At 44.4% G+C, this 24,264-nt stretch overlaps 1 protein-coding gene across 5 annotated transcripts in view; it reads right to left on the bottom strand.

Annotated features, from left to right (window-relative positions):
• Window positions 1-4,568: 4,568 nt before the first annotated feature.
• VDR (vitamin D receptor) overlaps window positions 4,569-24,264 on the bottom strand; it is a 116,806-nt gene continuing 97,110 nt past the window's right edge. For 4 of the 5 annotated variants that reach the window (XM_070740741.1, XM_070740740.1, XM_070740744.1 and 1 more), the window contains 6 exons: window positions 23,424-23,608; window positions 15,834-15,945; window positions 14,022-14,208; window positions 11,956-12,107; window positions 9,188-9,304; window positions 4,569-5,645 (listed from right to left, as the gene is read on the bottom strand). In XM_070740741.1, the coding sequence (XP_070596842.1) occupies window positions 5,386-5,645; window positions 9,188-9,304; window positions 11,956-12,107; window positions 14,022-14,208; window positions 15,834-15,945; window positions 23,424-23,608 (1,013 nt within the window). In that variant the 3' untranslated portion in view covers window positions 4,569-5,385. The remainder of the gene's footprint in view (window positions 5,646-9,187; window positions 9,305-11,955; window positions 12,108-14,021; window positions 14,209-15,833; window positions 15,946-23,423; window positions 23,609-24,264) is intronic. The other variant, XM_070740743.1, reaches the window with a different exon arrangement.

Here is a 24,264-nt window from a genome sequence, read left to right as displayed (position 1 = left end):
TATTATTATTATTATTATTATTATTATTAATTATAAAATTATATTTATTAATTTTAATATAATTTAATATAATGATATAATTATTAATCTTCATTCTTAACAGAATGCAATTACAGTAATCATTACAGTTAAGGTTAATCTTATTGATAGGGTTATCATTATCAATGCTTGTGAATATATTTAGTAAAGATGGTGTATAAATTAGAGACTTCCTCTGCATATTTTCTTTATGCCTGTTGTTCCTCAACATAGAACCTAAACCTAAAGGAGTTATTGTGAACTGGCTAGCTGGCATTTCTGTGCTAAATGCTTTCACTTTTTATCATAAGAACATCAGAAGAGCCATGCTGAATCGGGCCAAAGCCCATCTAGTCCAGCATTCTGTGTTACATAGTGGCCCACCAATTGTCCATGGGGATCTTTAGCAGAAAGAGAAGGCAGAACCCTCCCTTTCCCCTGACCCCCAACAAATGGTACCCAAGGGAATCCTGCCTGCCTCAGCCAACATAGAGGTGGCACTTGGACATCCGTTTCAATAACCACCGATACACTTGGCATCCATGAATCTGTCTAATCCTGCCTTGAAGCTATCCAGGCTGAAAGCTGTCATGACCTCTTCTGGAAGTGAATTCCATAAACCAACGACCCTTTGGCTGAAGAAATATTTCCCTTTATTTGTCCTCACTTTTAGCCAGGGTTATGAATTGCTGGACTGCTTCAGGCTGAATTTCTAATATGCACGTATGATAGTAACATACATGCATGCCAAGTTAAAAGGATCAGAGCACTGACCAGCATTCGAGGAGGAGGTGGTTCGTGAAGGAATTGGGCATATTCATGCCTTTAATTATCACCAATTTGGTTGAAAGCCAAGACTTTGAGGAGCCCTTGCAAAACTAGAACCGCCGAAATATGAATTTGAGCTGCCTCTGGCAATAGATAAAGTAAATGTGGTATCAAATGGAAATATTTTTTTAAAATTTATATACCACCTTTATTAAATATATTCACAAGCATTGTTAAAAACAATTAGTGGAGCATCTTCATACTGTGGGCAGAAGGATGTGAGGCTAAAGCCATTGATGCTTCATACAGATCTTCAAATTATTTCCTCCAGTGATTTCGTGAAGGAAGTGAAACAGCAGGGAGAGGCATGCAGGCTCGACATCTAGTTCTGGAGACCTTGATCTATTATCTTCAAGGTGCCATCTTCATTCCTCATGCTAGATAACATTTAGAAAGAGTTTATGCTGTACCATTAAACCTATAAAGCAACTGCATCAGTAGTTATGAAGATATGTATTTTAGGATGTTTTAGAGTCCCAACTAACATAATTTTCAATCCTCTAATCATTAGATTTTCTTCGAGAGATAGGTTGATATCAGTGTTAAATGGAAATAAATCCCAGGGCATTTAAACGATTCATTTTTGAGGAAACATATCATATTAATCACTCAAAAGGTTTTCTCCATTTTTTATTAATAAGATAACCAAGCATCACATTTTAAACTGCAAAACAGTCTTCAATCATTCTTTATTATTAAAGCTCTGGAATATTATATTTAAATATTAGATCTTTATGTTAGGGGGAAAAAAGCCAAAAGATGTAGAGGAATAAAAAGATAGCATTCATCATTCATCACCACCACCACCATCACTATAATTAAAATATACATGTATCTCTCTTTAAATCATTATATTGATTTTTATAAAGTGCATGATGATTTACGACATAAGGCAACAAAATGGAGATGATTTGTGTTTCTCATCTAGTAAGCTACCCTTTCTCTAACTGTACAAGTTTGGCTTTTACATGAAGAGGTTGAAAAAGAGCCCCAACATCTTTCAGAACAGCGCTTTGATTCAAATGTCATTCTTACTAAAGCCTCTAAAAGGAATTCATATGAAATATTTTCAACCTATACTAAATAAACTGGTTCATCATAGTAACCTGACTGGCTTGTAACGAGCATGATGTTCAAACATTGCTGTATTCATTTGAGGGCACAGTTCCACTCCTCTCCTAGGCAGAAAAGTTTTAAGTACAGTGATACCTTGTCTTACAAACTTAACTGGTTCCAGGACGAGGTTCTTAAGGCAAAAAGTTTGTAAGACGAAACAATGTTTCCCATAGGAATCAATGGAAAGGCGATTAATGCTTGCAAGACCAAAATTCACCCCTTTTGCCAGCCGAAGCACCCATTTCCCACATCCGGACCTCTGTGTTTTTGTGATGCTGCAATTTCATTGATGCTCCCCTCGCTGGGAAACCCCACCTCTGGACTTACGTTGCCAGCGAAGCGCCCAGTTTTTGCGCTGCTGGGATGCCCCTGCAGCATTACAAAAACACGGAAGTCCAGAGGTGGGGTTTCCCATGGAGGGGAGCCTCAGGGGAATCCCAGCAGCACAAAAACACTGGCAACGGAAGTCCAGAGTCGGGGCATCCCAGCGGCGGCGGTGGGTTTGTAAGGTGAAAATAGTTTGTAAGAAGAGGCAAAAAAATCTTAAACCCCAGGTTTGTATCTCGAAAAGTTTGTATGACAAGGCATTTGTAAGACGAGGTATCACTGTATTCTCCTCCTCCCCCTTCTCGGCACGGAGATTGTTTCCTGATATGGGATAGATTCCAAATCTCATATTCATGACTGCAACACCTATACAATCTTGTTATTGTTCTAACCATGGGGGGAAAAATGATAAAAATGTCTCTAAGGTACAGAAAGAAACACTCCCTATAGCGAATTAGCATGCGTAGGTTCTAGCAGCATTTTAAATAGCGGACAAATTAGAAATGTGTATATCGTGCATTCCATATTGAGTACCTGAAAAATAAATTCCAATCACTTTTTGTATGTAAAGAAATGTAAACCGGAGCTAAGGAAGAAATCAAAACTTATTGCAAATAATTTAACTCCCTAAATGGTGGTGGGGTTTTATTGGTGTTGGGCACGTTTTCTTTTAAGTATTTTTGTTGTTGTTGTAATAAAATTTAATTTAAAAATATTATATATAAAAAAGAGTACCTGAATTTCCTTCCAATCATCTTTCAATACTTGATACCACCAACAAGATCAAATCTGCCCTAACTCCCTACTGTGACTCTAACCATGTATTTGCTGGGGTGATTTTCACTTTTAAAAGTGTTCTTGACTCAAGCGTATAGTGGAAACATAAACTCATCCTATCTTTAAAATTATTTATCAGCTTAGATGCTGAGATGGACTACAAATATTGATTAAAAAGACCATTCAAGTGACCAAAGCTAAGGAGGGTTCATTGGAGCGATGATGCATTTCTGCAGTTGAAGGAGCAAGGTTTGAAAACAGAGATACTATATCTAAAATGGTTAGCTTGGATAAGGAAAAATCCAATGGATTTTGGGTTGCAAAGGCTGGAGCTTTAATATGCTCTCCCTGCAAAAGGAGCTAGCTGAAGGAGGGGCACCTACATATGCTCACACACATCCAACCACAGGGGCTTGTTGCATGTGGGTGGGCTGCCTTTGTGCCAACTCTCAGAGAAGTACAGAAGGAAGTTAAGGCTTTGATGAAATCTTCCAATCCCAGTAATTTAGGCTAATTTCAGAGTAAAACAATCTAATCATTCTAGAAAAAGATAAATTGCTTTGCAGCAAACTTAAGGCACTTTCACAAGAATTACAGGCTAGTCTATTACTCTACTGACACCTAGTGAGCACAGGGCAGACTTCAATCCTAATGGGAAATATCTATCTCTGCCTTCTTATATATTACAGTATTTGTAAAATGTAACTAGCACAATCTTTTTTTAATTATTTGTTCCTGTCAGTGAAGAATAATTAGTTTATCTGATATATTAAAATATACAGTGATGTATAGAGTGCAAACTGCTGTTATCACCAAGAAATAAAACCAAACAGAACTATACAATGGTGAATGTCCAACGTGTCTTTGAAGTAAGCAATATATTCTACTACTTAAGTTTCAGGAGAACATTTGTCTGTAGTCATGTTTTCTCTTTCAAACTGACAATTAACTCATCTTTTAATGGTGCAGTCTTAATAAATCTCTCACCCAAATGTTTCTAGACTCCTTCATCAAACAGAAATTGGTCCACATCTTGTTTCATATTATTTGGGACCAATGCAAAAAAAGCTACCTAAATCACACATATTCTTGGTGAAATTGTTATTGGTGACAAGCTCTTGTCTTTGTCAACAAGTGGCTCGAATGTACTTAATTTTTCTAGAAATCAAGTAGCCAAGAGGTTGTCAAACTTAGAGTAAACATTTTACCAGTATCAAAAATAAATTAGCTTCAGCCTCCTGAGGATGACTTAAGAACTGACTCAAACATCATAGCCCCAAAATGGAAACAACTGAAAATTGCTTATTCTCTATCAGATAATTAAGCTGATAATTAAGTACATGATTTAATCTGATCATGGGAATCCTTTATACAATCCATTAAAAAGTGATACTATACCATTTTTCTGAACAAACCAAACATTCTTGGATAGACTAAAAGTCAGTATTATACTTCTGGATTATTCCTTATCAACTCTTAGTAACTGGTAGTGTCAGACACTGTTTAAGGCTGAAAGTGGCAAACATGGCCATGGTTTTAATAGTGCAGAGATTCTGGTAGGAACCTGGTTTTTAAGAATGCATCCGTATTCCCCACCAAGGAGTGTATGATTAAATCCAAAGTCTTTCATTTCCTATTATAGATTATTAAGGGCTAAAAAAGTGCTGACATATTTCTATGCATTTGACAAATTGCATTTAAAGAACCCCCAAACCCAAGAAGTTGGTTATTTATTCTAACAAATCTTTCTTCCATTCCTCATTTGGCCAATAGTTTTGCTGCTGTTGAAGCATCCTATTTATTTATTTTTTTCTTAAATTTATATGCTGCCCTTTTCACTGCTAAAGTGACTATTGTTATTTGGCAAGAAATTACAATGAGAACGTTGATATCTATTATCCAGGACTGAAAGCTTTTACTAGCCTATAGGAAGAATATCCAAGTTCCATTTTTCATTCCACTCGTTCTCTGTGAGCGCTCTTACTCAATTGGTATATTTCTAAGGCCACTTTTTAATTGCTGGCTTGAAAAGCAATATTTTCTTTCATCACTGCAAAGCAGCAACAGGGAAAGCCATTCAATTTTGAAGAGCAGGTGGGGTAAGATGAATCAGGTTGCTCCTCAGAGAGACTGGAGATGTATATTAAAAAAATGTGCTCTTCAGGTAGCATAAGGGGTGGGAGAAAAAAATCAAAATTCTCACTGACAGAATAGACACAATCTCACGTGGGGTAAAAACTTTCAGTCTGTAGCCAGTGGAAAACTGGGCTGACATCCCCACACACTCTCTTGATTTCCATGTGTTTCCTGAATGGTGGCTCAGGAGATTTCGTTGCCAAAGACTTCAAGGACCAGTGGAGTGAGCTGCATGCTATGTTCAGGCAGGAAGGAGAGGCAGCGATATTGCTTGGAATGCTCCTCGTTTAGGCTCCTCAAGTCTGTGAGTTTTTGGATCATCTTGGGATAGAGCAAGTGGTTGCCCGGAGGAGGATGTCTGCAAAGAATATAGGTCTGCAGGATTTGGGAAAGACGGTCCTGGATGGATTCCACCAGAGCTGTGTCCTGAACACCAGGGCGATCTAGGAAACAAAACACATCATATATTTTTATGTGATGGAGGTAGGCAGCAGCGCGCATGACAGGGTGGCGGTAAGTCCTCCATTTGTACTTAATTCCATTCACCCACTCCTAATAGTCGTTTCTATGCATTCTCTTAATTTATCCCTTCCGACCCTAGAGTCACAAGTTGAACTCCTTCAAAATAATTCAGTGTATCCATATTCCATGTTACGTGTCAGATTCAGAAAAGGGAGCATTAAAAAAAAAATCAGAGGTATTGGAAAACCGTAAGACAAGATATCAATGTGGCATAGGTTAAACACGTGTTTTTAAAAAGAAAAATAAAGTAACAATGAAAGCGTTAGAAGAGAGGCAGATTTCCCCACCCCAAATATTTCAACTATGAGACAGCTTGAACCTTTTAAAGATGTCTTTTGCATTAAAAATAAAACTGAAGTTTGCATAAGCCACAGACCAGATCTATGTAGCTTGTGTGATCACAAACGGTTGTCAACTTATCTTTAACCTACTACTACTTGTTGTTATACTTAGAAAGAAAGACACAATTTCTTTTGCATAGGAGAACGTACTACTTTTTTTTTTTTCTCAATCACTGGAATTTTCTACTAAAAGTTCTCAAAGGGGATGCTGTTGAGATTCCTGAAATTAATGACTGCTTGAGAGAAACCATCCATTTAATAACGAATAACACTTTGCTTTAATTTCTTTATGGACCAGAGTACCTCCGGAACCGCCTGCTACCGCACAAATCCCAGCGGCCGATAAGGTCCCACAGAGTTGGCCTTCTCCGGGTCCCGTCGACTAAACAATGTCGTTTGGCGGGCCCCAGGGGAAGAGCCTTCTCTGTGGCGGCCCTGACCCTCTGGAATCAACTCCCCCCGGAGATTAGAACTGCTCCCACCCTCCTTGTCTTCCGTAAACTACTTAAGACCCACCTATACCGCCAGGCATGGGGGATCTGAGACATCTTTCCCCCAGGCTTATTATAATTTATGTTTGGTATGTATGTGCTGTTTGTTTTTTAATTATGATAGGGTTTTTAGTTTTTTAATATTAGATTTGTGCCATTATAATATTGTTTTTATCGTTGTTGTGAGCCGCCCCGAGTCTTCGGAGAGGGGCAGCGAACAAATCTAATAAATTATTATTATTAATTATTATTATTATCATTTGGGGTCAAGCAGAAATAGGGCTGGGTCAGAAATAGTTAACACTTAGAACAGATACGCATTCTGGTCAGATATTAATCATAAAAAAATAAAATAAACCCAGAAAGCAGTGCAAGTAAGGATGTTTTCAAACAAAGAATATCTTTTCCAATTGCTCTGCATACTATTCTACAAGTTGTATTTAATTTGTAACTTTCCCCTATTATTCTGGCTTTTTTTTCCTTACCACCTTCGATTCATTAAAAAGCACTGATGCCCATAAAGGTGAGTGGCACATGCCATCATTCTAAAAGTATTGCCAGGGGTGTTCCAGATGACAGCACACCCTTGGCATTCATATAAGGGGAATTGCCTCTCTTTTAGCGACCTGTAATTTCGAGACAGGCCTGTGCCACTGAGTCCTACTATTCTCCTAAGACATCATAAATTCCCCAGCCCAGTTTTTCCCATCTCTTCCATTGTAACCAGCAAATGCAAACAGATGCAAAAGGGCTTGTAGCACATCAAACAGGGAAAAACTTTCTTAAATAGCATATGTGGATAAAAGTCACTTCCCCACTAATAAATTATAGCATATTCTAAGTGCGCCCACAAGTGTGCACACACTGCTGCTACTTCGCCATCACAGGCAGGGAAATGACAGATGTGGCCATTTGCCATAAAATACCCAGGTCTGTTCTACCACCATCCAACAAAGATAGTTTCTAACAAATAACTAGCTTCCTTCAGTATCATAGTTTTGTGGATCCCAGGGGAAGAGCCTTCTCTGTGGCGGCCCCAACTCTCTGGAACCAGCTCCCCCCGGAGATTAGAACTGCCCCCACCCTCCTTGCCTTTCGTAAACTCCTTAAAACCCACCTCTGCCGTCAGGCATGGGGGAATTGAGACATCTCCCCCGGGCCTATACAATTTATGTATGGTATGTTTGTGTGTATGTCTGTTTTAATAACAGGTTTTTTAAATGTTTTTAAATTATTAGATTTGTCATGAATTGTTTTATTATTGTTGTGAGCCGCCCCGAGTCTACGGAGAGGGGCGGCATACAAATCTAATAAGTAAATAAGTAAGTAAGTAAGTAAGTAAGTAAGTAGTAAGTAAGTAGGTAGGTAGGTAGGTAGATAGACAGACAGACAGACAGACAGACAGATAGATAGATAAATAGTCATGAGCTGAATGTTTAATTCCTATATTGACACACAGCAAATATATTGAACAAACATTCTCAAGCCACCTTTCTCTATTCAGCAAGCCAATTAGTCTCCTCTGCTCAAAATTCTCCCCTAGTAGTGTGTCTTGTAACCAATCAACTCACAATTCAAGTTTTCAACAAGTATTTGGGTCCTTTCTTTTTGACAAACCAGCGGTCTGTACCCAAATAGTAATTTCAGGACCATTTGGCTATTAAATTGTTAACCAATACACTTCTGGAAAGAGGCACTTTGGATCTCCTCTCCTCACACTAGATTTCATTGGCTGGAAAGATGCTTGACACATAATGAATGGCAAACATTTCTAACAATCCACATTGTGTAGGGAGTTGCGTTGAATTGCCGCAGACAATTTCAACAAGTGCCAGGTCTCTGTGAATGAATACCTGCTCAATGTATTAAGCAATATTGTCGTCTCCCAGGCTCAGTTTCCAATCGAGGCTATACATCAAACTTCTTTTTATATGATGCTTGGGGAGTGACATTTGAACAGGTCTTCAAGGATCTTTGTTAATACAGGAAAAGTCCATATTATCTTAGTCATTTGTCATCCTTAAGCCTACTTCATCCTTTCACTCTTATTTCACCCTGCTTATCACAAGTAGGTCATAGGAGCCTTTTCTTAAATCGCTCCAATTTAATGTCTTTTTACTCATTCCTGTGCACATTGCAGAAGAGTTAATCAGATTCTATACAGAGACTTCAGCTGAATCCCCAGACTGTATATTCAATTTAGTTGAAGTCTGACCCTGGGCAAGGATGTAATCTGTCAGGAGGGAATGCTCTCTTCCCTTTCTTATTGGCCAGCCGTATCATTCTCTTTAGATTCTATACATTCCATCTATACACCCTTTGTTTAGCCTGTCCATCTATACATATGATGAAAAATGATGCTCTTTACGCTGTAGAAGCGATTTCAAAAATTAATTTTCTATAGAGATGATTGTTTCTTCAGTGGTTCATTTCTTACATCAAGAGACATCCAGCACATTCATTTGGTCAAAAAGATGCTTGTCATTTTTTATACGTGGTGGAGTAACACATCATGTGTGTTATTTCCTACCGAGACTTTAATACATGGATGTGTAAAGTGTGATAACATAGTTTCCTGGTAATATTTTAAGACAGCTGAAATGCAGCCTGTGACCCAAAGGTTTTCCTCACCAGGAGAAAGGATGCAGATGGCCATGAGGAGCACATGTTCTTCTTCATGCAGGTTCAATTTCTTCAGACCAATTTGAAATTTAACGAGGGGCTCCAGTAAGTCTAGGCTGTGGCCAGCTGAAACAGAAACAAAGCAACTTTTGAGAGGCAGGCACTACATTACTAATTACCAGCTTGCCTAAAACAGGGGAAGTAACACATATCAGCATAAATCTTGGCCCTGGATTTTCCTTCCAATGCACCCAATTCTAAGTGTGTCATCTGTTGAGTTGTTATCCCTAAGGTGAGCAGAATGCTCAGAGAAACCATACAACCGGAATAACAACATCCATGTTTCGTTAAAATTGGGCCTTTGGCAAACTTAACTTTTACTGGATTTGCCCTTGAGATGGTGCAATAGTGCAGCTTATGTGATTACTTTTTCAACTTCCTGTCCCTACCCATCTTGGTCAGACGGTTGCCACAGAAACTGAATTCTTAAGTTTGCAACTTCATGAAACATCGCCAGCTCAGCAATCCGGGCCCATCAGACAGTCCACCTCCTCATCCCAATTTATTATTCATCGTGATAAAACAACATTTCACTGGAAGAACTTGGAGAAATGTTTGCATGTGTAGAAGAGTGAACTTTATTTTATCTGGCCCACAGCCCACCCTTCCTCTAAGTTTGCTAGCCTTCCTTTTTTTTCCCTACTGGGTACCACCCAGAAGCTCCCACAAGAGTCACTGTGGTGCAGCCAAAAAGAGAGAGAGAAAGAGGAGACAGAGAGAGAAAAAAGTCTGGAAGCACCTTTTTTAAACTAACACATTTTATTTAAAAGCATCAACTTCTGTGAGCTGCAACACACGCAACAAATGTCTTTCTTTCCCATTCTTTGCTTTAGGCAAATAAGCAACTACTCTTCCTCTCTGAACTTCAAGCCCAACACACAAAGTTTCAGCCACCTCACACTGGTCTCTTTTTTAGGTAGTCGAGATAGGTACTTTCTTGCTTGGCTGCAGCTGAGGAGGGTCACCAGCATTGCAAGTGATGTGCCGGTGCCTGGAGGCTGTTGGGGCCTGGATGGGTGTCAACAAACTCAAACTCAACCCAGATAAGACGGAGTGGCTGTGGGTCTTGCCTCCCAAAGACAATTCCATCTGTCTGTCCATTACCCTGGGGGGGGGGGAAACTATTGACCCCCTCAGAGAGAGTTCGCAATTTGGGCATCCTCCTCGATCCACAGCTGACATTGGAACATCATCTTTCGGCTGTGGCGAGGGGGGCGTTTGCCCAGGTTCGTCTGGTGCACCAGTTGCGGCCCTATTTGGACAGGGAGTCATTGCTCACAGTCACTCATGTCCTCATCACCTCGAGGTTCGATTACTGCAACGCTCTCTACATGGGGCTACCTTTGAAAAGTATTCGGAAACTTCAGATTGTGCAGAACGCAGCCGCGAGAGCCATCGTGGGGCTTCCAAGATTCGCCCATGTTTCTTCAACACTCCATGGCTTGCATTGGCTGCTGATCAGTTTCCGGTCACAATTCAAAATGTTGGTTATGACCTTTAAAGCCCTACATGGCATTGGACCAGATTACCTCCGGAACCGCCTGCTACCGCACAAATCCCAGCGACCGATAAGGTCCCACAGAGTTGGCCTTCTCCGGGTCCCGTCGACTAAACAATGTTGTTTGGTGGGCTCCAGGGGAAGAGCCTTCTCTGTGGCGGCCCCGGCCCTCCGCAACCAACCCCCCCCGGAGATTAGAACTGCCCCCCACCCTCCCTGTCTTTCGTAAACTCCCCAGGCATTGGGGAGTTAAGATATTCCTTCCCCCTAGGCCATTACAAGTTATGCATGGTATGTTTGTGTGTATGTTTGGTTTTATAATAAGGGTTTTTAGTTGTTTTATTAATTGGATTGTTACATGCTGTTTTTATCATTGTTGTTAGCCGCCCCGAGTCTGCGGAGAGGGGCGGCATACAAATCCAATAAATAAAATAAATAAATAAAATAAATTGACAAAGCTGGGATCTCCTGCCTTGCCCTGGGGCTCCTCAGCTTCCTTTCCCCTCTTTCTTTCTTGAGAGAAACACTGCGAGTTTCCTCTGCATCAGTTGTGTTTTACTACATGAAGCTAGGTGGAAACAAGAACAAATTACCTAGGGGCACTTATGCACGCCCCTTATTGACCTCTTAGGAATCAGATGAGGTCAACAGTGGACAGTCTAAGGGTAAAATTTGGGGGTGGGGTGGTGATGAAACCACAGAGTTTCAGGCATTAACCACTCTGTTGCTAAAGTTGTATTTTCTACATTCAGGTTTGGGGCTTTCTACGGTTACTTTGAATTTGTATCTGTTGTGTGCTCGTGTGTTGTTGTGGTTGAAGCTGAAGTAGTTGCTGACAGATAGGGCATTGTAGCAGATAATTTTATGAACTAGGATTAGGTCATGCAGAAGGCGATATAGTTCTAAGCTTTCTAGGCCCAGGATTTCAAGTCTGGTTGCATAAGATATTTATGTTATAAATAGGTTGTAAAGAATTAAATAAAGGATAAAACCAATTCTCATTCTCAGATAGATCACTGTCATTAATTCTTTCTAATGTTACCAGCTGTAAAATAATTCATAAAATCCTGTCTGCCATTGTGATTTGCCCTAACCCTATGTAGGTTTAGGACACATTTTCTATATATCTTAAGAGGTATTTAAAAGTACTGAAGGAAAACAGAGTTGACATGAGGTGGTTGCTCCAGGGATATCTTCTGCTTTACTATACAGGTCATACCTTGAGTGACATCACTGACTTGGTATTTGAAGTCATTGCTGCCGCAAGTCCAGGACATATCCTCCAGGGAGAAGGACTGATTGGAACGGAGCATTATCACTTCAATGGCACTGGATTTCAAGAGAGCAATCTGATCCTCCGCTGTTAGACTTCTGTTTTTTAAAAAAGGAGAATGTGAAACTCAGATGTCAACCAGTCCATCATCGTAACATTCTGTAAGGTCAGGATTAGATACGATTAGTCTTTATTCCCCACTGTGCTGCTATTTCTCTTGGTATAAACTGATCTTGTTTATTTATTTATTCATTCACTCGACTTCTATGCCGCCCAATCCCAAAGGATTACAACAGCTTGGAAGGCCATGCCCAAACATACGTTCAAACTCTAAGTTCATTGCAGACATTTCTGCTTACAATCCACTGTAGCCTCAAATGATGGCTTTCCCTTTTCCGACCATTAAAGTTATGAGTGGGTATGATTGTGTTGTATAGATTGCTTTTAAGATAATGGGTATTAGTTACAGTTTTAATTATTAGATTTGTTCTGTATTGTTTTATTGTTTTGTGAGCCGCCCCGAGTTTTTGGAGAAGGGCGGCATACAAGTCTAATAAATAATAATAATAATAATAATAATAATAATAATAATAATAATAATAATAGTTGTTGTTGTTGTTGTTGTTGTTGTTGTTGTTGTTATTATTATTATATTCTGAAAGAACTTTCATGTTACTTAATATGGCTATATTAACACAGTTCACACCCCGAACTAAAAGTCACAACTGGGCTATGCAATGCTGTGGATTTTATTAAAGAAAGTTTCTTTGAAGCATGCAGGAGAGTGATGAGTGTTTCTTGGATTCATGATACAAATCTTGTGGGGTCGCAAAAAGAAAAAAGAATCACGAAATGTTTTGGAGAAAGACATGAGGTTCTAGGCAGGATTTTTGCAGCAAGTAGAGTCCACAAAGCTTTCTTGTCATCAGTGTTTAACTCAGTTCATAAAAGCAGCAAACCTCTGGGAAACCTCTGGCCACAGTAATTCTCTGCAGGCATGTATGCGCATACACACCACAGCACTCTTCCCAGTCTCCTTGCTCTTGTTTAAGAGGGACTCTAAGATGCCTTCTTCAAGGTCTCTACCAAGTACAGTAGTACCTCGTCTTACGAACCTAATTGGTTCCCGGGGAGGTTCGTAAGGCGAAAAGTTCATAAGACGAAACATTGTTTCCCATAGGAAACAATGTAAAATGAATTAATGCGTGCAACGAAAAAAACACGCAAAAACATGCCGCCACCTGGCTGTCACCTTTTGAAACAGCCAGGTGCTTCTCAGCGTTCTCCCAATGCCGAACCCGGAAGTTCGGCAAAAGTTTGGGTTCGGGTGGCCGCCAAGAAGCCCCGCCGCCCGGCTGTCACCTTTTGAATGCGGCGGGGCTTCTCGGCGGCCTCCCAAACGCCGAACCCGGAAGTTTGGGTTTGGCGTTCTGGTTCAGGAGGACGCTGAGAAGCCCCCCGGCTGTTTCAAAAAGCGACAGCCGGGTGGCGGGGCTTCTCAGCGGCCTCCCGAACCTGAATCTTTGCCGGGCGGCGGGGCTTCGCGGCGGCGGGTTCGTAAGATGGAAAAAGTTCGTAAGAAGAGGCAAAAAATTTCCGAACCCCGGGTTTGTATCTCGGGTTGTTCGTATGGCGAGGGGTTCGTATCATGAGGTACCACTGTACCAAGGTGGCATGTTAGCCTTTGCCTACACAGCAGCAGCCTTTTGTCACCTCCCAAGTAAACAGCTGGTAATGGATTTCAAGGCTTAAAAAAGACAGAGCTATTCTGAAAAAGACAACAAAATGCAACCGAGGAATGATAATATTTATTTATATGGTTTGTGTCAAGATTTTATTTTGTTTTTAAGGTGAGCCATTTTTATTTTTTGTGTGCCTTTGCAGATTCTGAAGTTTTGAAAGTTCTGTGGTGTTGTGCATTGACATGTATTTATTTAAGTATGACAAATTAGACACAAACACACACCTCCAAGGAAAAAAGCAATTCTGAAGCTACATATAAATCTACTTACTTGAACCCTGGAATCATTTTAGCAAATCCAATAACTTTCTGGATGCTGTAGCTAACAAGATCAGCAAGGTGAGGCAACATGGAGAGGTGAGAGAAATCAATGGACATGGATGTGCTGTCATCACTAAACTCCAGACTAGAAAGCATCATTGGCTCTGGTGGAAAAGGAGATCCCATGTCACACAGTCCTGCAGAGAAGGCACCATTCATTAAAGCACGTCAGTTTAAATGTTTTAGACTTTACACAGCATTAACTGAGCTACTTAAAGATGATTATTTATTACTTTCCTTTCTGTTGTGCATTGATTTGCATTGAGAGTGTCATACTGTGAACGTTAAATCAAAATCCTGCAGTGGATAGGACCCAACTGTTTGTAGGCTGATTGAAAGTGACTGCTGGTAATACTACAACGGGAACAAGCAAAGCCAAATAATCCAAAATGAATAATTCTGTGAGATCAACAATTTTAAGACTAGAATTCCTCAGAGTCCAATTTTTGGATCCTATCCACTTGATTAAAAACATGCCAAACTCCACAATATAATAAAGATACACAATAAAGACACACAAGGTATCTAGGAACATTCAAAGAAAATGTTCATTTGAAGACTTCAGCCTTGCCAATTTCATGGGGTTGCAATGGATGAGGGTTGTTTTTCCATTGGCAGAAATCCCCATCAATCCTCACTTCCCAGTTCCTGCTGCCTCTTTCTCCCATTCAGGCATTGTAGCCATCACACAAAGACTGTGGTGCTTGTCCAACCCAACCAGTTGTTTTTTTTTCTCTTCCTCCTCCACCATAAGCAAATGCAACACAACAAGGAAAATGCTCTTGACTGACACTCAGTTTCGACACTTGTATATTGTTCAGGTAGAAGATGGACAGGATAGACCTCCATGCATGCAAAAGCTACGACTGGTCCAAACACAGGCTTTGCAGGAACAGCTTTGAGGATTATGGAGATGGAATATTGGCCATGGTGAAGTGTCCTCACAATGCATCTTCATATGATGCCAGAGGCAGTATTTATCATGGGCCCTTTTCTTATGGAACTCTTTCTGAGCTTTATTTTTCCACAGTTCCAGTAAAAGGAAAATTGGAGTGGTTACAACAAAAGGTGTTGGCATTAAGAACTCTGTGAAATACTCTAAAATTCATAGGACTATATTAGGTCTCCTGAGGGGGAGAGAAGGAGAAGGAATCTATTGGAGATGCTAATCAAATAGGTATTTATTTGCCCTTCATCTTGCAAGAATGAATTATGTAGAGACATTTTAAATGGATATAACAGGACTACTGTGAATGTGGACCAACCCATGAAAGTGAGAAAGCAGAAGCATTAAATTTGGTGATTAGTGATCTCCCCAGTATTAAACAGATTGGCCCCTTCTCCCCCATATTATGCAGGTCAACTTATTCTGTGGCATGTTGCTATACTGTACATTAATTTCAGATTAATTCTGTGTAAAGGACTGCTAGATGGAACTGTAACATATTGTAACATCACAACCCAGGAAAACTGCTAGGAAATAGTCCCCATAGATACAATTTTGCATCTTTCAAAAAAGATAACCCTGTCTTTCTTTAGAGTGGATTAATAAAGCCAAAAGCAACTATGAGCCATTGTACTTAAGCCAATGACAGACAGAACATGGGCTGCCTAGCTGTAAGTTAAGATTTGTTGTAAACGTTTCATGAAGGAAATTCATCCTACAAAAAACTGTAGGATTTGCCATTTTAAAAGAAACATAGTAGTTTGAATTCTTGCAGTTTACCATTAATATAAATATGATTAGCACTCTATGTGTTACCTGAAGAGAAGCTGGAAGTATCTGAAGAGTCATCTGAGAAGGAAAAACCTGGTGTCATGTTAGAAGAAGATGTACTTGAATCTTCTTTGTTCTCATTTTGTCTTACAGGAGGCTGAAATAGAAAAGGTATCATTTGATAATAGCCTGCTGCTTTCATACCTTCATCCTGATTCTAGTTACCAGGAAGTTAATTCATTAGCGGAGATAATTTACTGTGAGAAAAAGGGTGCCCTGGGGCTTTTATCCATCAGTTTATCCAGTCTACTGATGGTTGTTCCAATTCCACGGATCCATTTCTTAGAACTACCCCCAAAGAGAAGACTCTCATTTGCTCTGATATCCTATGATTTTGAATGTTTTCATCTCTCCTTTATTATTTTTATAAGTAGCTCGAGGCAGAGAACATACCTAACGTTTCCTACTTCTCCTATTTTGCATTAACGTTTTTATTACTTAATTCTTTAAGAAATCAGCATATTCTGATCCAAATAGTCACTGCAACTGTTATCTCGTTTGCATAATAATCTTGGAAAAAATGGTTGGTCCAATGTAAAATACATTTATTCGATCTTCAGACTGAGAAAGCAGACGGTATTAAGAGGCTAATCACCCTATATTGGAAATACTGCTTTTCCTCCGAAAATATAAACAAGTAAGAGAGAAGTAAGAGGGAGTGGGAGGCTGTTGGGAAATATCACCAAAACAAGAGTAACTAACCCCAGCTTTTCAAAACCATGAGTCATCCACAGTTAGTTCTCTTTCTTCTACTTCTCCTATCTACCTCAGCTGTTCTTCTGACGCCTCATGTGCATCACTCAACTCAAAGCTGTTTTGCTCTTGTGACGGAGCAGGAAACACTTGTGGCTGCTTCAGCCACAAATATCTTCTTCCTCTTTCCCCCTCAGAACTGATAAACTTCATTGTTCAAATATTTGTGTGTGGCTGAGAAAGGCAGGTTGGACAAGGAGAATAATGGGGCCCATCAAGAGGCCTGCTACTTGGTTATTGTTGTGTCCAGAAGACAGTTAGGCCTTGTACCCGCCCCACATTCCTTGGGCGGGAAAATATTGCAAGGCGATTGGTTGGCTCAGCCTGGCAGCCCGGCATATATACAGCTGCCAGGCACGGCCATTTCTTGTCTCGTTTCCAGTTCTGTAACCGTTACTTCTGTTAATAAAGAACTGTTGTTTATTCAAGATTGCAGTCCGTCATTCTGCCAAGGATTCAACAGTTATTCACTCTGCTTTAAGGGGTCTTTCCCCTATTTTGTTCTGTCAAGTATATTTTTAAGGACATATTGTGATTAAGCCATATCGGGCAGCCCATATAATGCAGCTATCACCAACTGAAGTCTAGTCACAAATACACTTAATAATTTCTCCAAGAGGTACAGTTATAAATCCAACCACAATTGAGCCCAACATTTCTTTTGCTTGGTGAAATATTGGTTAAGTGAGTTTTGCTCAATTTTACAAACTTTCTTGCCACAGTTGTTAGGTGAATCAATGTAGTTATTAAGTTAGTAACATGCTTGTTAAGTAAATTTGGCTTTCCCATTGAATTTGCATGTCAGAAGGTCACAAAAGGGGATCACATGACCCCAGGATATTGAAACCATCATAAATATGAGTCGGTTGCCAAGTGTATGAATTTTGATCACATGAGCATAGGGACGCTGCAACAGTCATAAGTCTAAGAAAACGATCATAGGTACCTTATTTCAGTGCCGTTGTAACTTTGAACAGTCACTAAGAGAACTATTGTAAATAATAATAATAATAATAATAATAATAATAATAATAATAATAAATTTATTGTCATTGTCAAAAACAACAAATTGTCATTGGCAACGAAAGTCGTGTGACATCCAGAGACCAGTATTTACAGATGTACACTGCTCAAAAAAATAAAGTGAATGCTTAAACAGCACAATATAACTCCAGGTAAATCAAACTTCTGTGAAATCAAACTGTCCACTTAGGAAGCAACACTGATTGACAATCAATTTCACATGCTGTTGTGCACATCGAACTTCGTACAGAACAAAGTATTTAATGAAAATATTTCATTCATTCAGATCTAGGATGTGTTCTTTGAGTACAGTGATCCCTCGATCATCGCGAGGGTTCCGTTCCAGGACCCCTCGCGATGATCGATTTTTCGCGAAGTAGCGGTGCGGAAGTAAAAACACCATCTGCGCATGCGCAGATGGTGTTTTTACTTCCACCGCCGCCCGTCCTTCGCCCGCCATTGCCAGCTCCGCTTCCCAGCTGAGAAGCGGAGGGGGGGGGTGTCCCGAAGAGCGCGCGCGCTTGCGGACACCCTAGCTCCGCTTCTCAGCTGGGAAGCAGAGCTGGGGTATCCCGCGCTCGCGCGCGCCGTCCGCCATTGCCAGCTCCGCTTCCCAGCTGAGAAGCGGAGCAGCTGCTACGAGGGGCATTTCACCTTCCCTCCCAGGCAAAAAGATGCCGGCATTCTGGGATGATGGGGCCGGACTTCTCAGGCGGAAGGCGTGCCCCTCTCCCCGGCATCTTTTTGCCTGGGAGGGAAGGTGAAATGCCCCTCGTAGCAGCTGCTCCGCTTCTCAGCTGGGAAGCGGAGCTGGCAATGGCGGACGGCGCGCGCGAGCGCGGGGATACCCCAGCTCTGCTTCCCAGCTGAGAAGCGGAGCTAGGGTGTCCGCAAGCAGACGCAGAGATTTGCCTCCCACCCCTCGCCCGTGCCGCCGGCGCGTCATCTTCCCTCCCAGACAAAAAAGGCCGGCTTTCGGGGAGGAAGGGGCGTGCTCGGCTCTGCGTCTCCAGCCCGTTTCGGCCAAGCCTCCCTGGCCAAACAGCCAGGGAATCCGGGCCGGGCATGGCAGTGAGGGGCTGGAGATGCAGAGCCGAGCATGCCCCTTCCTCCCCGAAAGCTGGCCTTTTTGTCTGGGAGGGAAGATGACGCGCCGGCGGCACGGGCGAGGGGTGGGAGGCAAATCTCTGCGTCTCCAGCCGATGTTCCCTGCCATGCCCGGCTCGAATTCCCTGGCTGCTTGGCAGTGGAGGCTCGGGCAAAAGGGGCTGGAGACGCAGAGCCGAGCACGCCCCTTCCTCCCCGAAAGCTGGCCTTTTTGTCTGGGAGGGAAGATGACGCGCCGGCGGCACGGGCGAGGGGTGGGAGGCAAATCTCTGCGTCTCCAGCCGATGTTCCCTGCCACGCCCGGCTCGAATTCCCTGGCTGCTTGGCAGTGGAGGCTCGGGCAAAAGGGGCTGGAGACGCAGAGCCGAGCACGCCCCTTCCTCCCCGAAAGCTGGCCTTTTTGTCTGGGAGGGAAGATGACGCGCCGGCGGCACGGGCGAGGGGTGGGAGGCAAATCTCTGCGTCTCCAGCCGATGTTCCCTGCCACGCCCGGCTCGAATTCCCTGGCTGCTTGGCAGTGGAGGCTCGGGCAAAAGGGGCTGGAGACGCAGAGATTTGCCTCCCACCCCTCGCCCGTGCTGCCGGCGCGTCATCTTCCCTCCCAGACAAAAAGGCCAGCTTTCGGGGAGGAAGGGGCGTGCTCGGCTCCAGCCCCTCACCGCCACGCCCGGCCCGGCCAAACAGCCAGGGAGGCTTGGCCGAAAGGGGCTGGAGACGCAGAGCCGAGCACGCCCCTTCCTCCCCGAAAGCTGGCCTTTTTGTCTGGGAGGGAAGATGACGCGCCGGCGGCACGGGCGAGGGGTGGGAGGCAAATCTCTGCGTCTCCAGCCGATGTTCCCTGCCACGCCCGGCTCGAATTCCCTGGCTGCTTGGCAGTGGAGGCTCGGGCAAAAGGGGCTGGAGACGCAGAGATTTGCCTCCCACCCCTCGCCCGTGCCGCCGGCGCGTCATCTTCCCTCCCAGACAAAAAGGCCAGCTTTCGGGGAGGAAGGGGCGTGCTCGGCTCTGCGTCTCCAGCCCCTTTTGCCCGAGCCTCCACTGCCAAGCAGCCAGGGAATTCGAGCCGGGCGTGGCGGCGACGGCGGCGGCGCTGCTACTCCAGTCACCCAGTCCTCTCCTGCCTCCCGCACCAATGTTCCCCGCTGCGTCAGTCGCTGCCAGCCCCGAGGGACATTTCACGAGGGGCATTTCACCTTCCCTCCAAGGAAAAAACATGCCGGGGAGAGGGGCACGCCTTCCGCCTGGGAAGTCCGGCCCCATCATCCCAGAATGCCGGCACCTTTTTGCCTTAGAGGGAAAGTGAAACGCCACTCGTAGCAGCTGCTACGAGGGGCATTTCACCTTCCCTCTCAGGCAAAAAGTTGCCGGCATTCTGGGATGATGGGGCCGGATCTTTTTGCCTTGGAGGGAAGGTGAAACGCCCCTCGTAGCAGCTGCTATGAGGGGCGTTTCACCTTCCCTCTCAGGCAAAAAGTTGCCGGGCAGAGGGGCACGCCTTCCGCCTGGGAAGTCCAGCCCCATCATCCCAGAATGCCGGAATCTTTTTGCCTTGGAGGGAAAGTGAAACGCCACTCGTAGCAGCTGCTACGAGGGGCGTTTCACCTTCCCTCTCAGGCAAAAAGTTGCCGGCATTCTGGGATGATGGGGCCGGATCTTTTTGCCTTGGAGGGAAGGTGAAACGCCCCTCGTAGCAGCTGCTATGAGGGGCGTTTCACCTTCCCTCTCAGGCAAAAAGTTGCCGGGGAGAGGGGCACGCCTTCCGCCTGGGAAGTCCAGCCCCATCATCCCAGAATGCCGGAATCTTTTTGCCTTGGAGGGAAAGTGAAACGCCACTCGTAGCAGCTGCTACGAGGGGCATTTCACCTTCCCTCTCAGGCAAAAAGTTGCCGGCATTCTGGGATGATGGGGCCGGATCTTTTTGCCTTGGAGGGAAGGTGAAACGCCCCTCGTAGCAGCTGCTATGAGGGGCGTTTCACCTTCCCTCTCAGGCAAAAAGTTGCCGGGGAGAGGGGCACGCCTTCCGCCTGGGAAGTCCAGCCCCATCATCCCAGAATGCCGGAATCTTTTTGCCTTGGAGGGAAAGTGAAACGCCACTCGTAGCAGCTGCTACGAGGGGCATTTCACCTTCCCTCTCAGGCAAAAAGTTGCCGGCATTCTGGGATGATGGGGCCGGATCTTTTTGCCTTGGAGGGAAGGTGAAACGCCCCTCGTAGCAGCTGCTATGAGGGGCGTTTCACCTTCCCTCTCAGGCAAAAAGTTGCCGGGGAGAGGGGCACGCCTTCCGCCTGGGAAGTCCAGCCCCATCATCCCAGAATGCCGGAATCTTTTTGCCTTGGAGGGAAAGTGAAACGCCACTCGTAGCAGCTGCTACGAGGGGCGTTTCACCTTCCCTCTCAGGCAAAAAGTTGCCGGCATTCTAGGATGATGGGGCCGGATCTTTTTGCCTTGGAGGGAAGGTGAAACGCCCCTCGTAGCAGCTGCTATGAGGGGCGTTTCACCTTCCCTCTCAGGCAAAAAGTTGCCGGGGAGAGGGGCACGCCTTCCGCCTGGGAAGTCCAGCCCCATCATCCCAGAATGCCGGAATCTTTTTGCCTTGGAGGGAAAGTGAAACGCCACTCGTAGCAGCTGCTACGAGGGGCATTTCACCTTCCCTCTCAGGCAAAAAGTTGCCGGCATTCTGGGATGATGGGGCCGGATCTTTTTGCCTTGGAGGGAAGGTGAAACGCCCCTCGTAGCAGCTGCTATGAGGGGCGTTTCACCTTCCCTCTCAGGCAAAAAGTTGCCGGGGAGAGGGGCACGCCTTCCGCCTGGGAAGTCCAGCCCCATCATCCCAGAATGCCGGAATCTTTTTGCCTTGGAGGGAAAGTGAAACGCCACTCGTAGCAGCTGCTACGAGGGGCGTTTCACCTTCCCTCTCAGGCAAAAAGTTGCCGGCATTCTGGGATGATGGGGCCGGATCTTTTTGCCTTGGAGGGAAAGTGAAACGCCCGTATCCAGCAGAAGCGGCGGGATTCAAAGTGCTGCGGTGGGGGGTGTCCCGACAGCGGCGGGTGAACGGGGCGAGCGAACGAGGCGGGGGAACGAGGCGAGCGAACGAGGCGGGGGAACGGGGCGAGCGAACGGGGCGAGCGAACGAGGCGGGGGAACGAGGCGAGCGAACGAGGCGGGGGAACGGGGTGAGCAAACGGGGCAAGCGAACGAGGCGGGGGAACGAGGCGGGGGAACGGGGCGAGCGAACGAGGCGGGGGAACGAGGCGAGCGAACGAGGCGGGGGAACGGGGCGAGCGAACGGGGCGAGCGAACGAGGCGGGGGAACGAGGCGAGCGAACGAGGCGGGGGAACGGGGTGAGCAAACGGGGCAAGCGAACGAGGCGGGGGAACGAGGCGGGGGAACGAGGCGAGCGAACGAGGCGGGGGAACGAGGTGGGTGAACGGGGCGGGCGAACGTGGCGGGTGAACGAGGCGGGGGAACGGGGTGAGCAAACGGGGCAAGCGAACGAGGCGGGGGAACGAGGCGGGGGAACGAGGCGAGCGAACGAGGCGGGGGAACGAGGTGGGTGAACGGGGCGGGCGAACGAGGCGGGGGAACGAGGGGAGCGGCGGGCGAACGAGGGGAGCGGCGGGCGTACGAGGCGAGCGGCGGGCGTACGAGGCGAGCGGCGGGCGAACGAGGCGAGCGGCGGGCGAACGGGGCAAGCGGCAAACGGCGGGCGGGCATCAGCGGGATCCGAGACCCAGGGAAGGTTCCTTCAGCCGCCTAGCAGCTGATCTGCTCGGCAGCGCAGCACCAGCGAGGAGCCGAAGATCTTCGGCTCCTCGCTGCTGCTGCGCTGCCGAGCAGACCAGCTGCTAGGCGGCCACTCGAGAGCAAGAGGGGGAGAGAAAGAGAGAGAAGGAAAGAGAGATGAGAGAGGGAGGAAGAGAGTGTGAGAGAGGAAGAAGCAACATAGAGAAAGAGAGAGAGAAAGAAAGATGAGAAAGGAAGGGAGTGACCTCATCGGGTGGGAAAAATCGCGATATAGCGTTCGCGAAGATCGAGATGGTCACAATTGCTGAAAAATCGCGATATAGCGTTTCGCGAAGATCGAGATCGCGAAACTCGAGGGATCACTGTACTCCCTTTATTTTTTTGAGCAGCATATTTCATGCTAACTTAGTGTGAAAATAATTTTCAGTTAGAATGGTCCTAAATCTGGTTGACTTAGCTAGAGAGCTCAATCTGGGACACAGATCCCATTTAAAAGACACACTGAATAATTCTTTCATTATAGAAACATGGAAAACCAATGTGCAGAATAAGACCTAGGGACTCATCAAGGCTGCCCTGTGAGTTTATTTGTTTTTTGCTTTCTTTTTAATTTCTTTTTAATGTATTTATTTATAATCAAGTGTAGATTTATAATCAAGTGTACTTTACTATTATTGTGAGAAGTAGGACATCTGCTGGTGAAAAAAAAAAGAATATTTTTGAACTTGGTAACTTTTCTGGAATTAGTGATTCAAACTCTTGTCCAAATCCCACAATGTTACTTTTATTAAGTGGGATTTGGACAAGAGTTTGAATCACTAATTCCAGAAAAGTTACCAAGTTCAAAAATATTCTTTTTTTTTTCACCAGCAGATGTCCTACTTCTCACAATAATAGTAAAGTACATACTGTTTGGGGGTTTTTTTAAAGCAAGCCCAACTTACCCGGAATTGAGAGAAATCTGAATAAGTGGGATCATAGGTTTTGCGGTGGGCCTCGAGAAGAGTTTCAATGACTTGTTGTTGTTCCTCCTGCAATTTGGGCTTTAGGCTTTCCTTAATAGCCTCCTCCTCCTTCCTCTTCATGATCATCTCTCTTTTCCTCTGAACCTCTTCATCAGTCAAAATAACTGTAAGGGAAGAATATTAAGCACATTAGAATATAGGTAAGAATAAATGGCTAGCCTTAGCTGAAGAAAGAGAGAAGCATTTGTTTCCTTAAGGGTTATTGTTTGTTTGTTTGTGTGTGTGTGTATGTATGTATGTATGTATGTATGTATGTATGTATGTATGTATGTATGTATGTATTTATTTATTTATTTAATTGGATTTGTATGCCGCGCCTCTCCGAGGACTCAGGGCGGCTCACAGCATATATAAAAAAAGAACTGTAATATAATCCAATTGGTACTACAATATTAAAAACAATTAGAAAGAGAAGATTAACCTAAAAAATTAACTTATTAACCAAACATTCAGCAATCATACTTAAGGCATTCAGTGGTCAGGGGAAGATCTAAGAGTCCCAAACATGGCGGCAAAGACGAGTTTTTAAGCTCTTTCGGAAGGCAAGGAGGGAGTGTGAATCTCTGGGGGGAGTTGATTCCAGAGGGCCGGGGCTCCCACAGAGAAGGCTCTTCCCCTAGGTCCCGCCAACCAACATTGTTTGGTCGACGGGACCCTAAGGAGGCCAACTCTGTGGGACCTCACCGGTCACTCGGATTCGTGCAGCAGAAGGCGGTCTCGGAGATAATCTGGTCCTATGCCATGTAGGGCTTTATAGGTC

This window comes from Erythrolamprus reginae, chromosome 2 (assembly GCF_031021105.1).
Source record: "Erythrolamprus reginae isolate rEryReg1 chromosome 2, rEryReg1.hap1, whole genome shotgun sequence".
In the NCBI taxonomy this organism is placed as follows: domain Eukaryota; kingdom Metazoa; phylum Chordata; class Lepidosauria; order Squamata; family Dipsadidae; genus Erythrolamprus; species Erythrolamprus reginae.
Note: the sequence above shows the minus strand (reverse complement) of the source record. Positions and strands in the feature narration are given on the sequence as shown.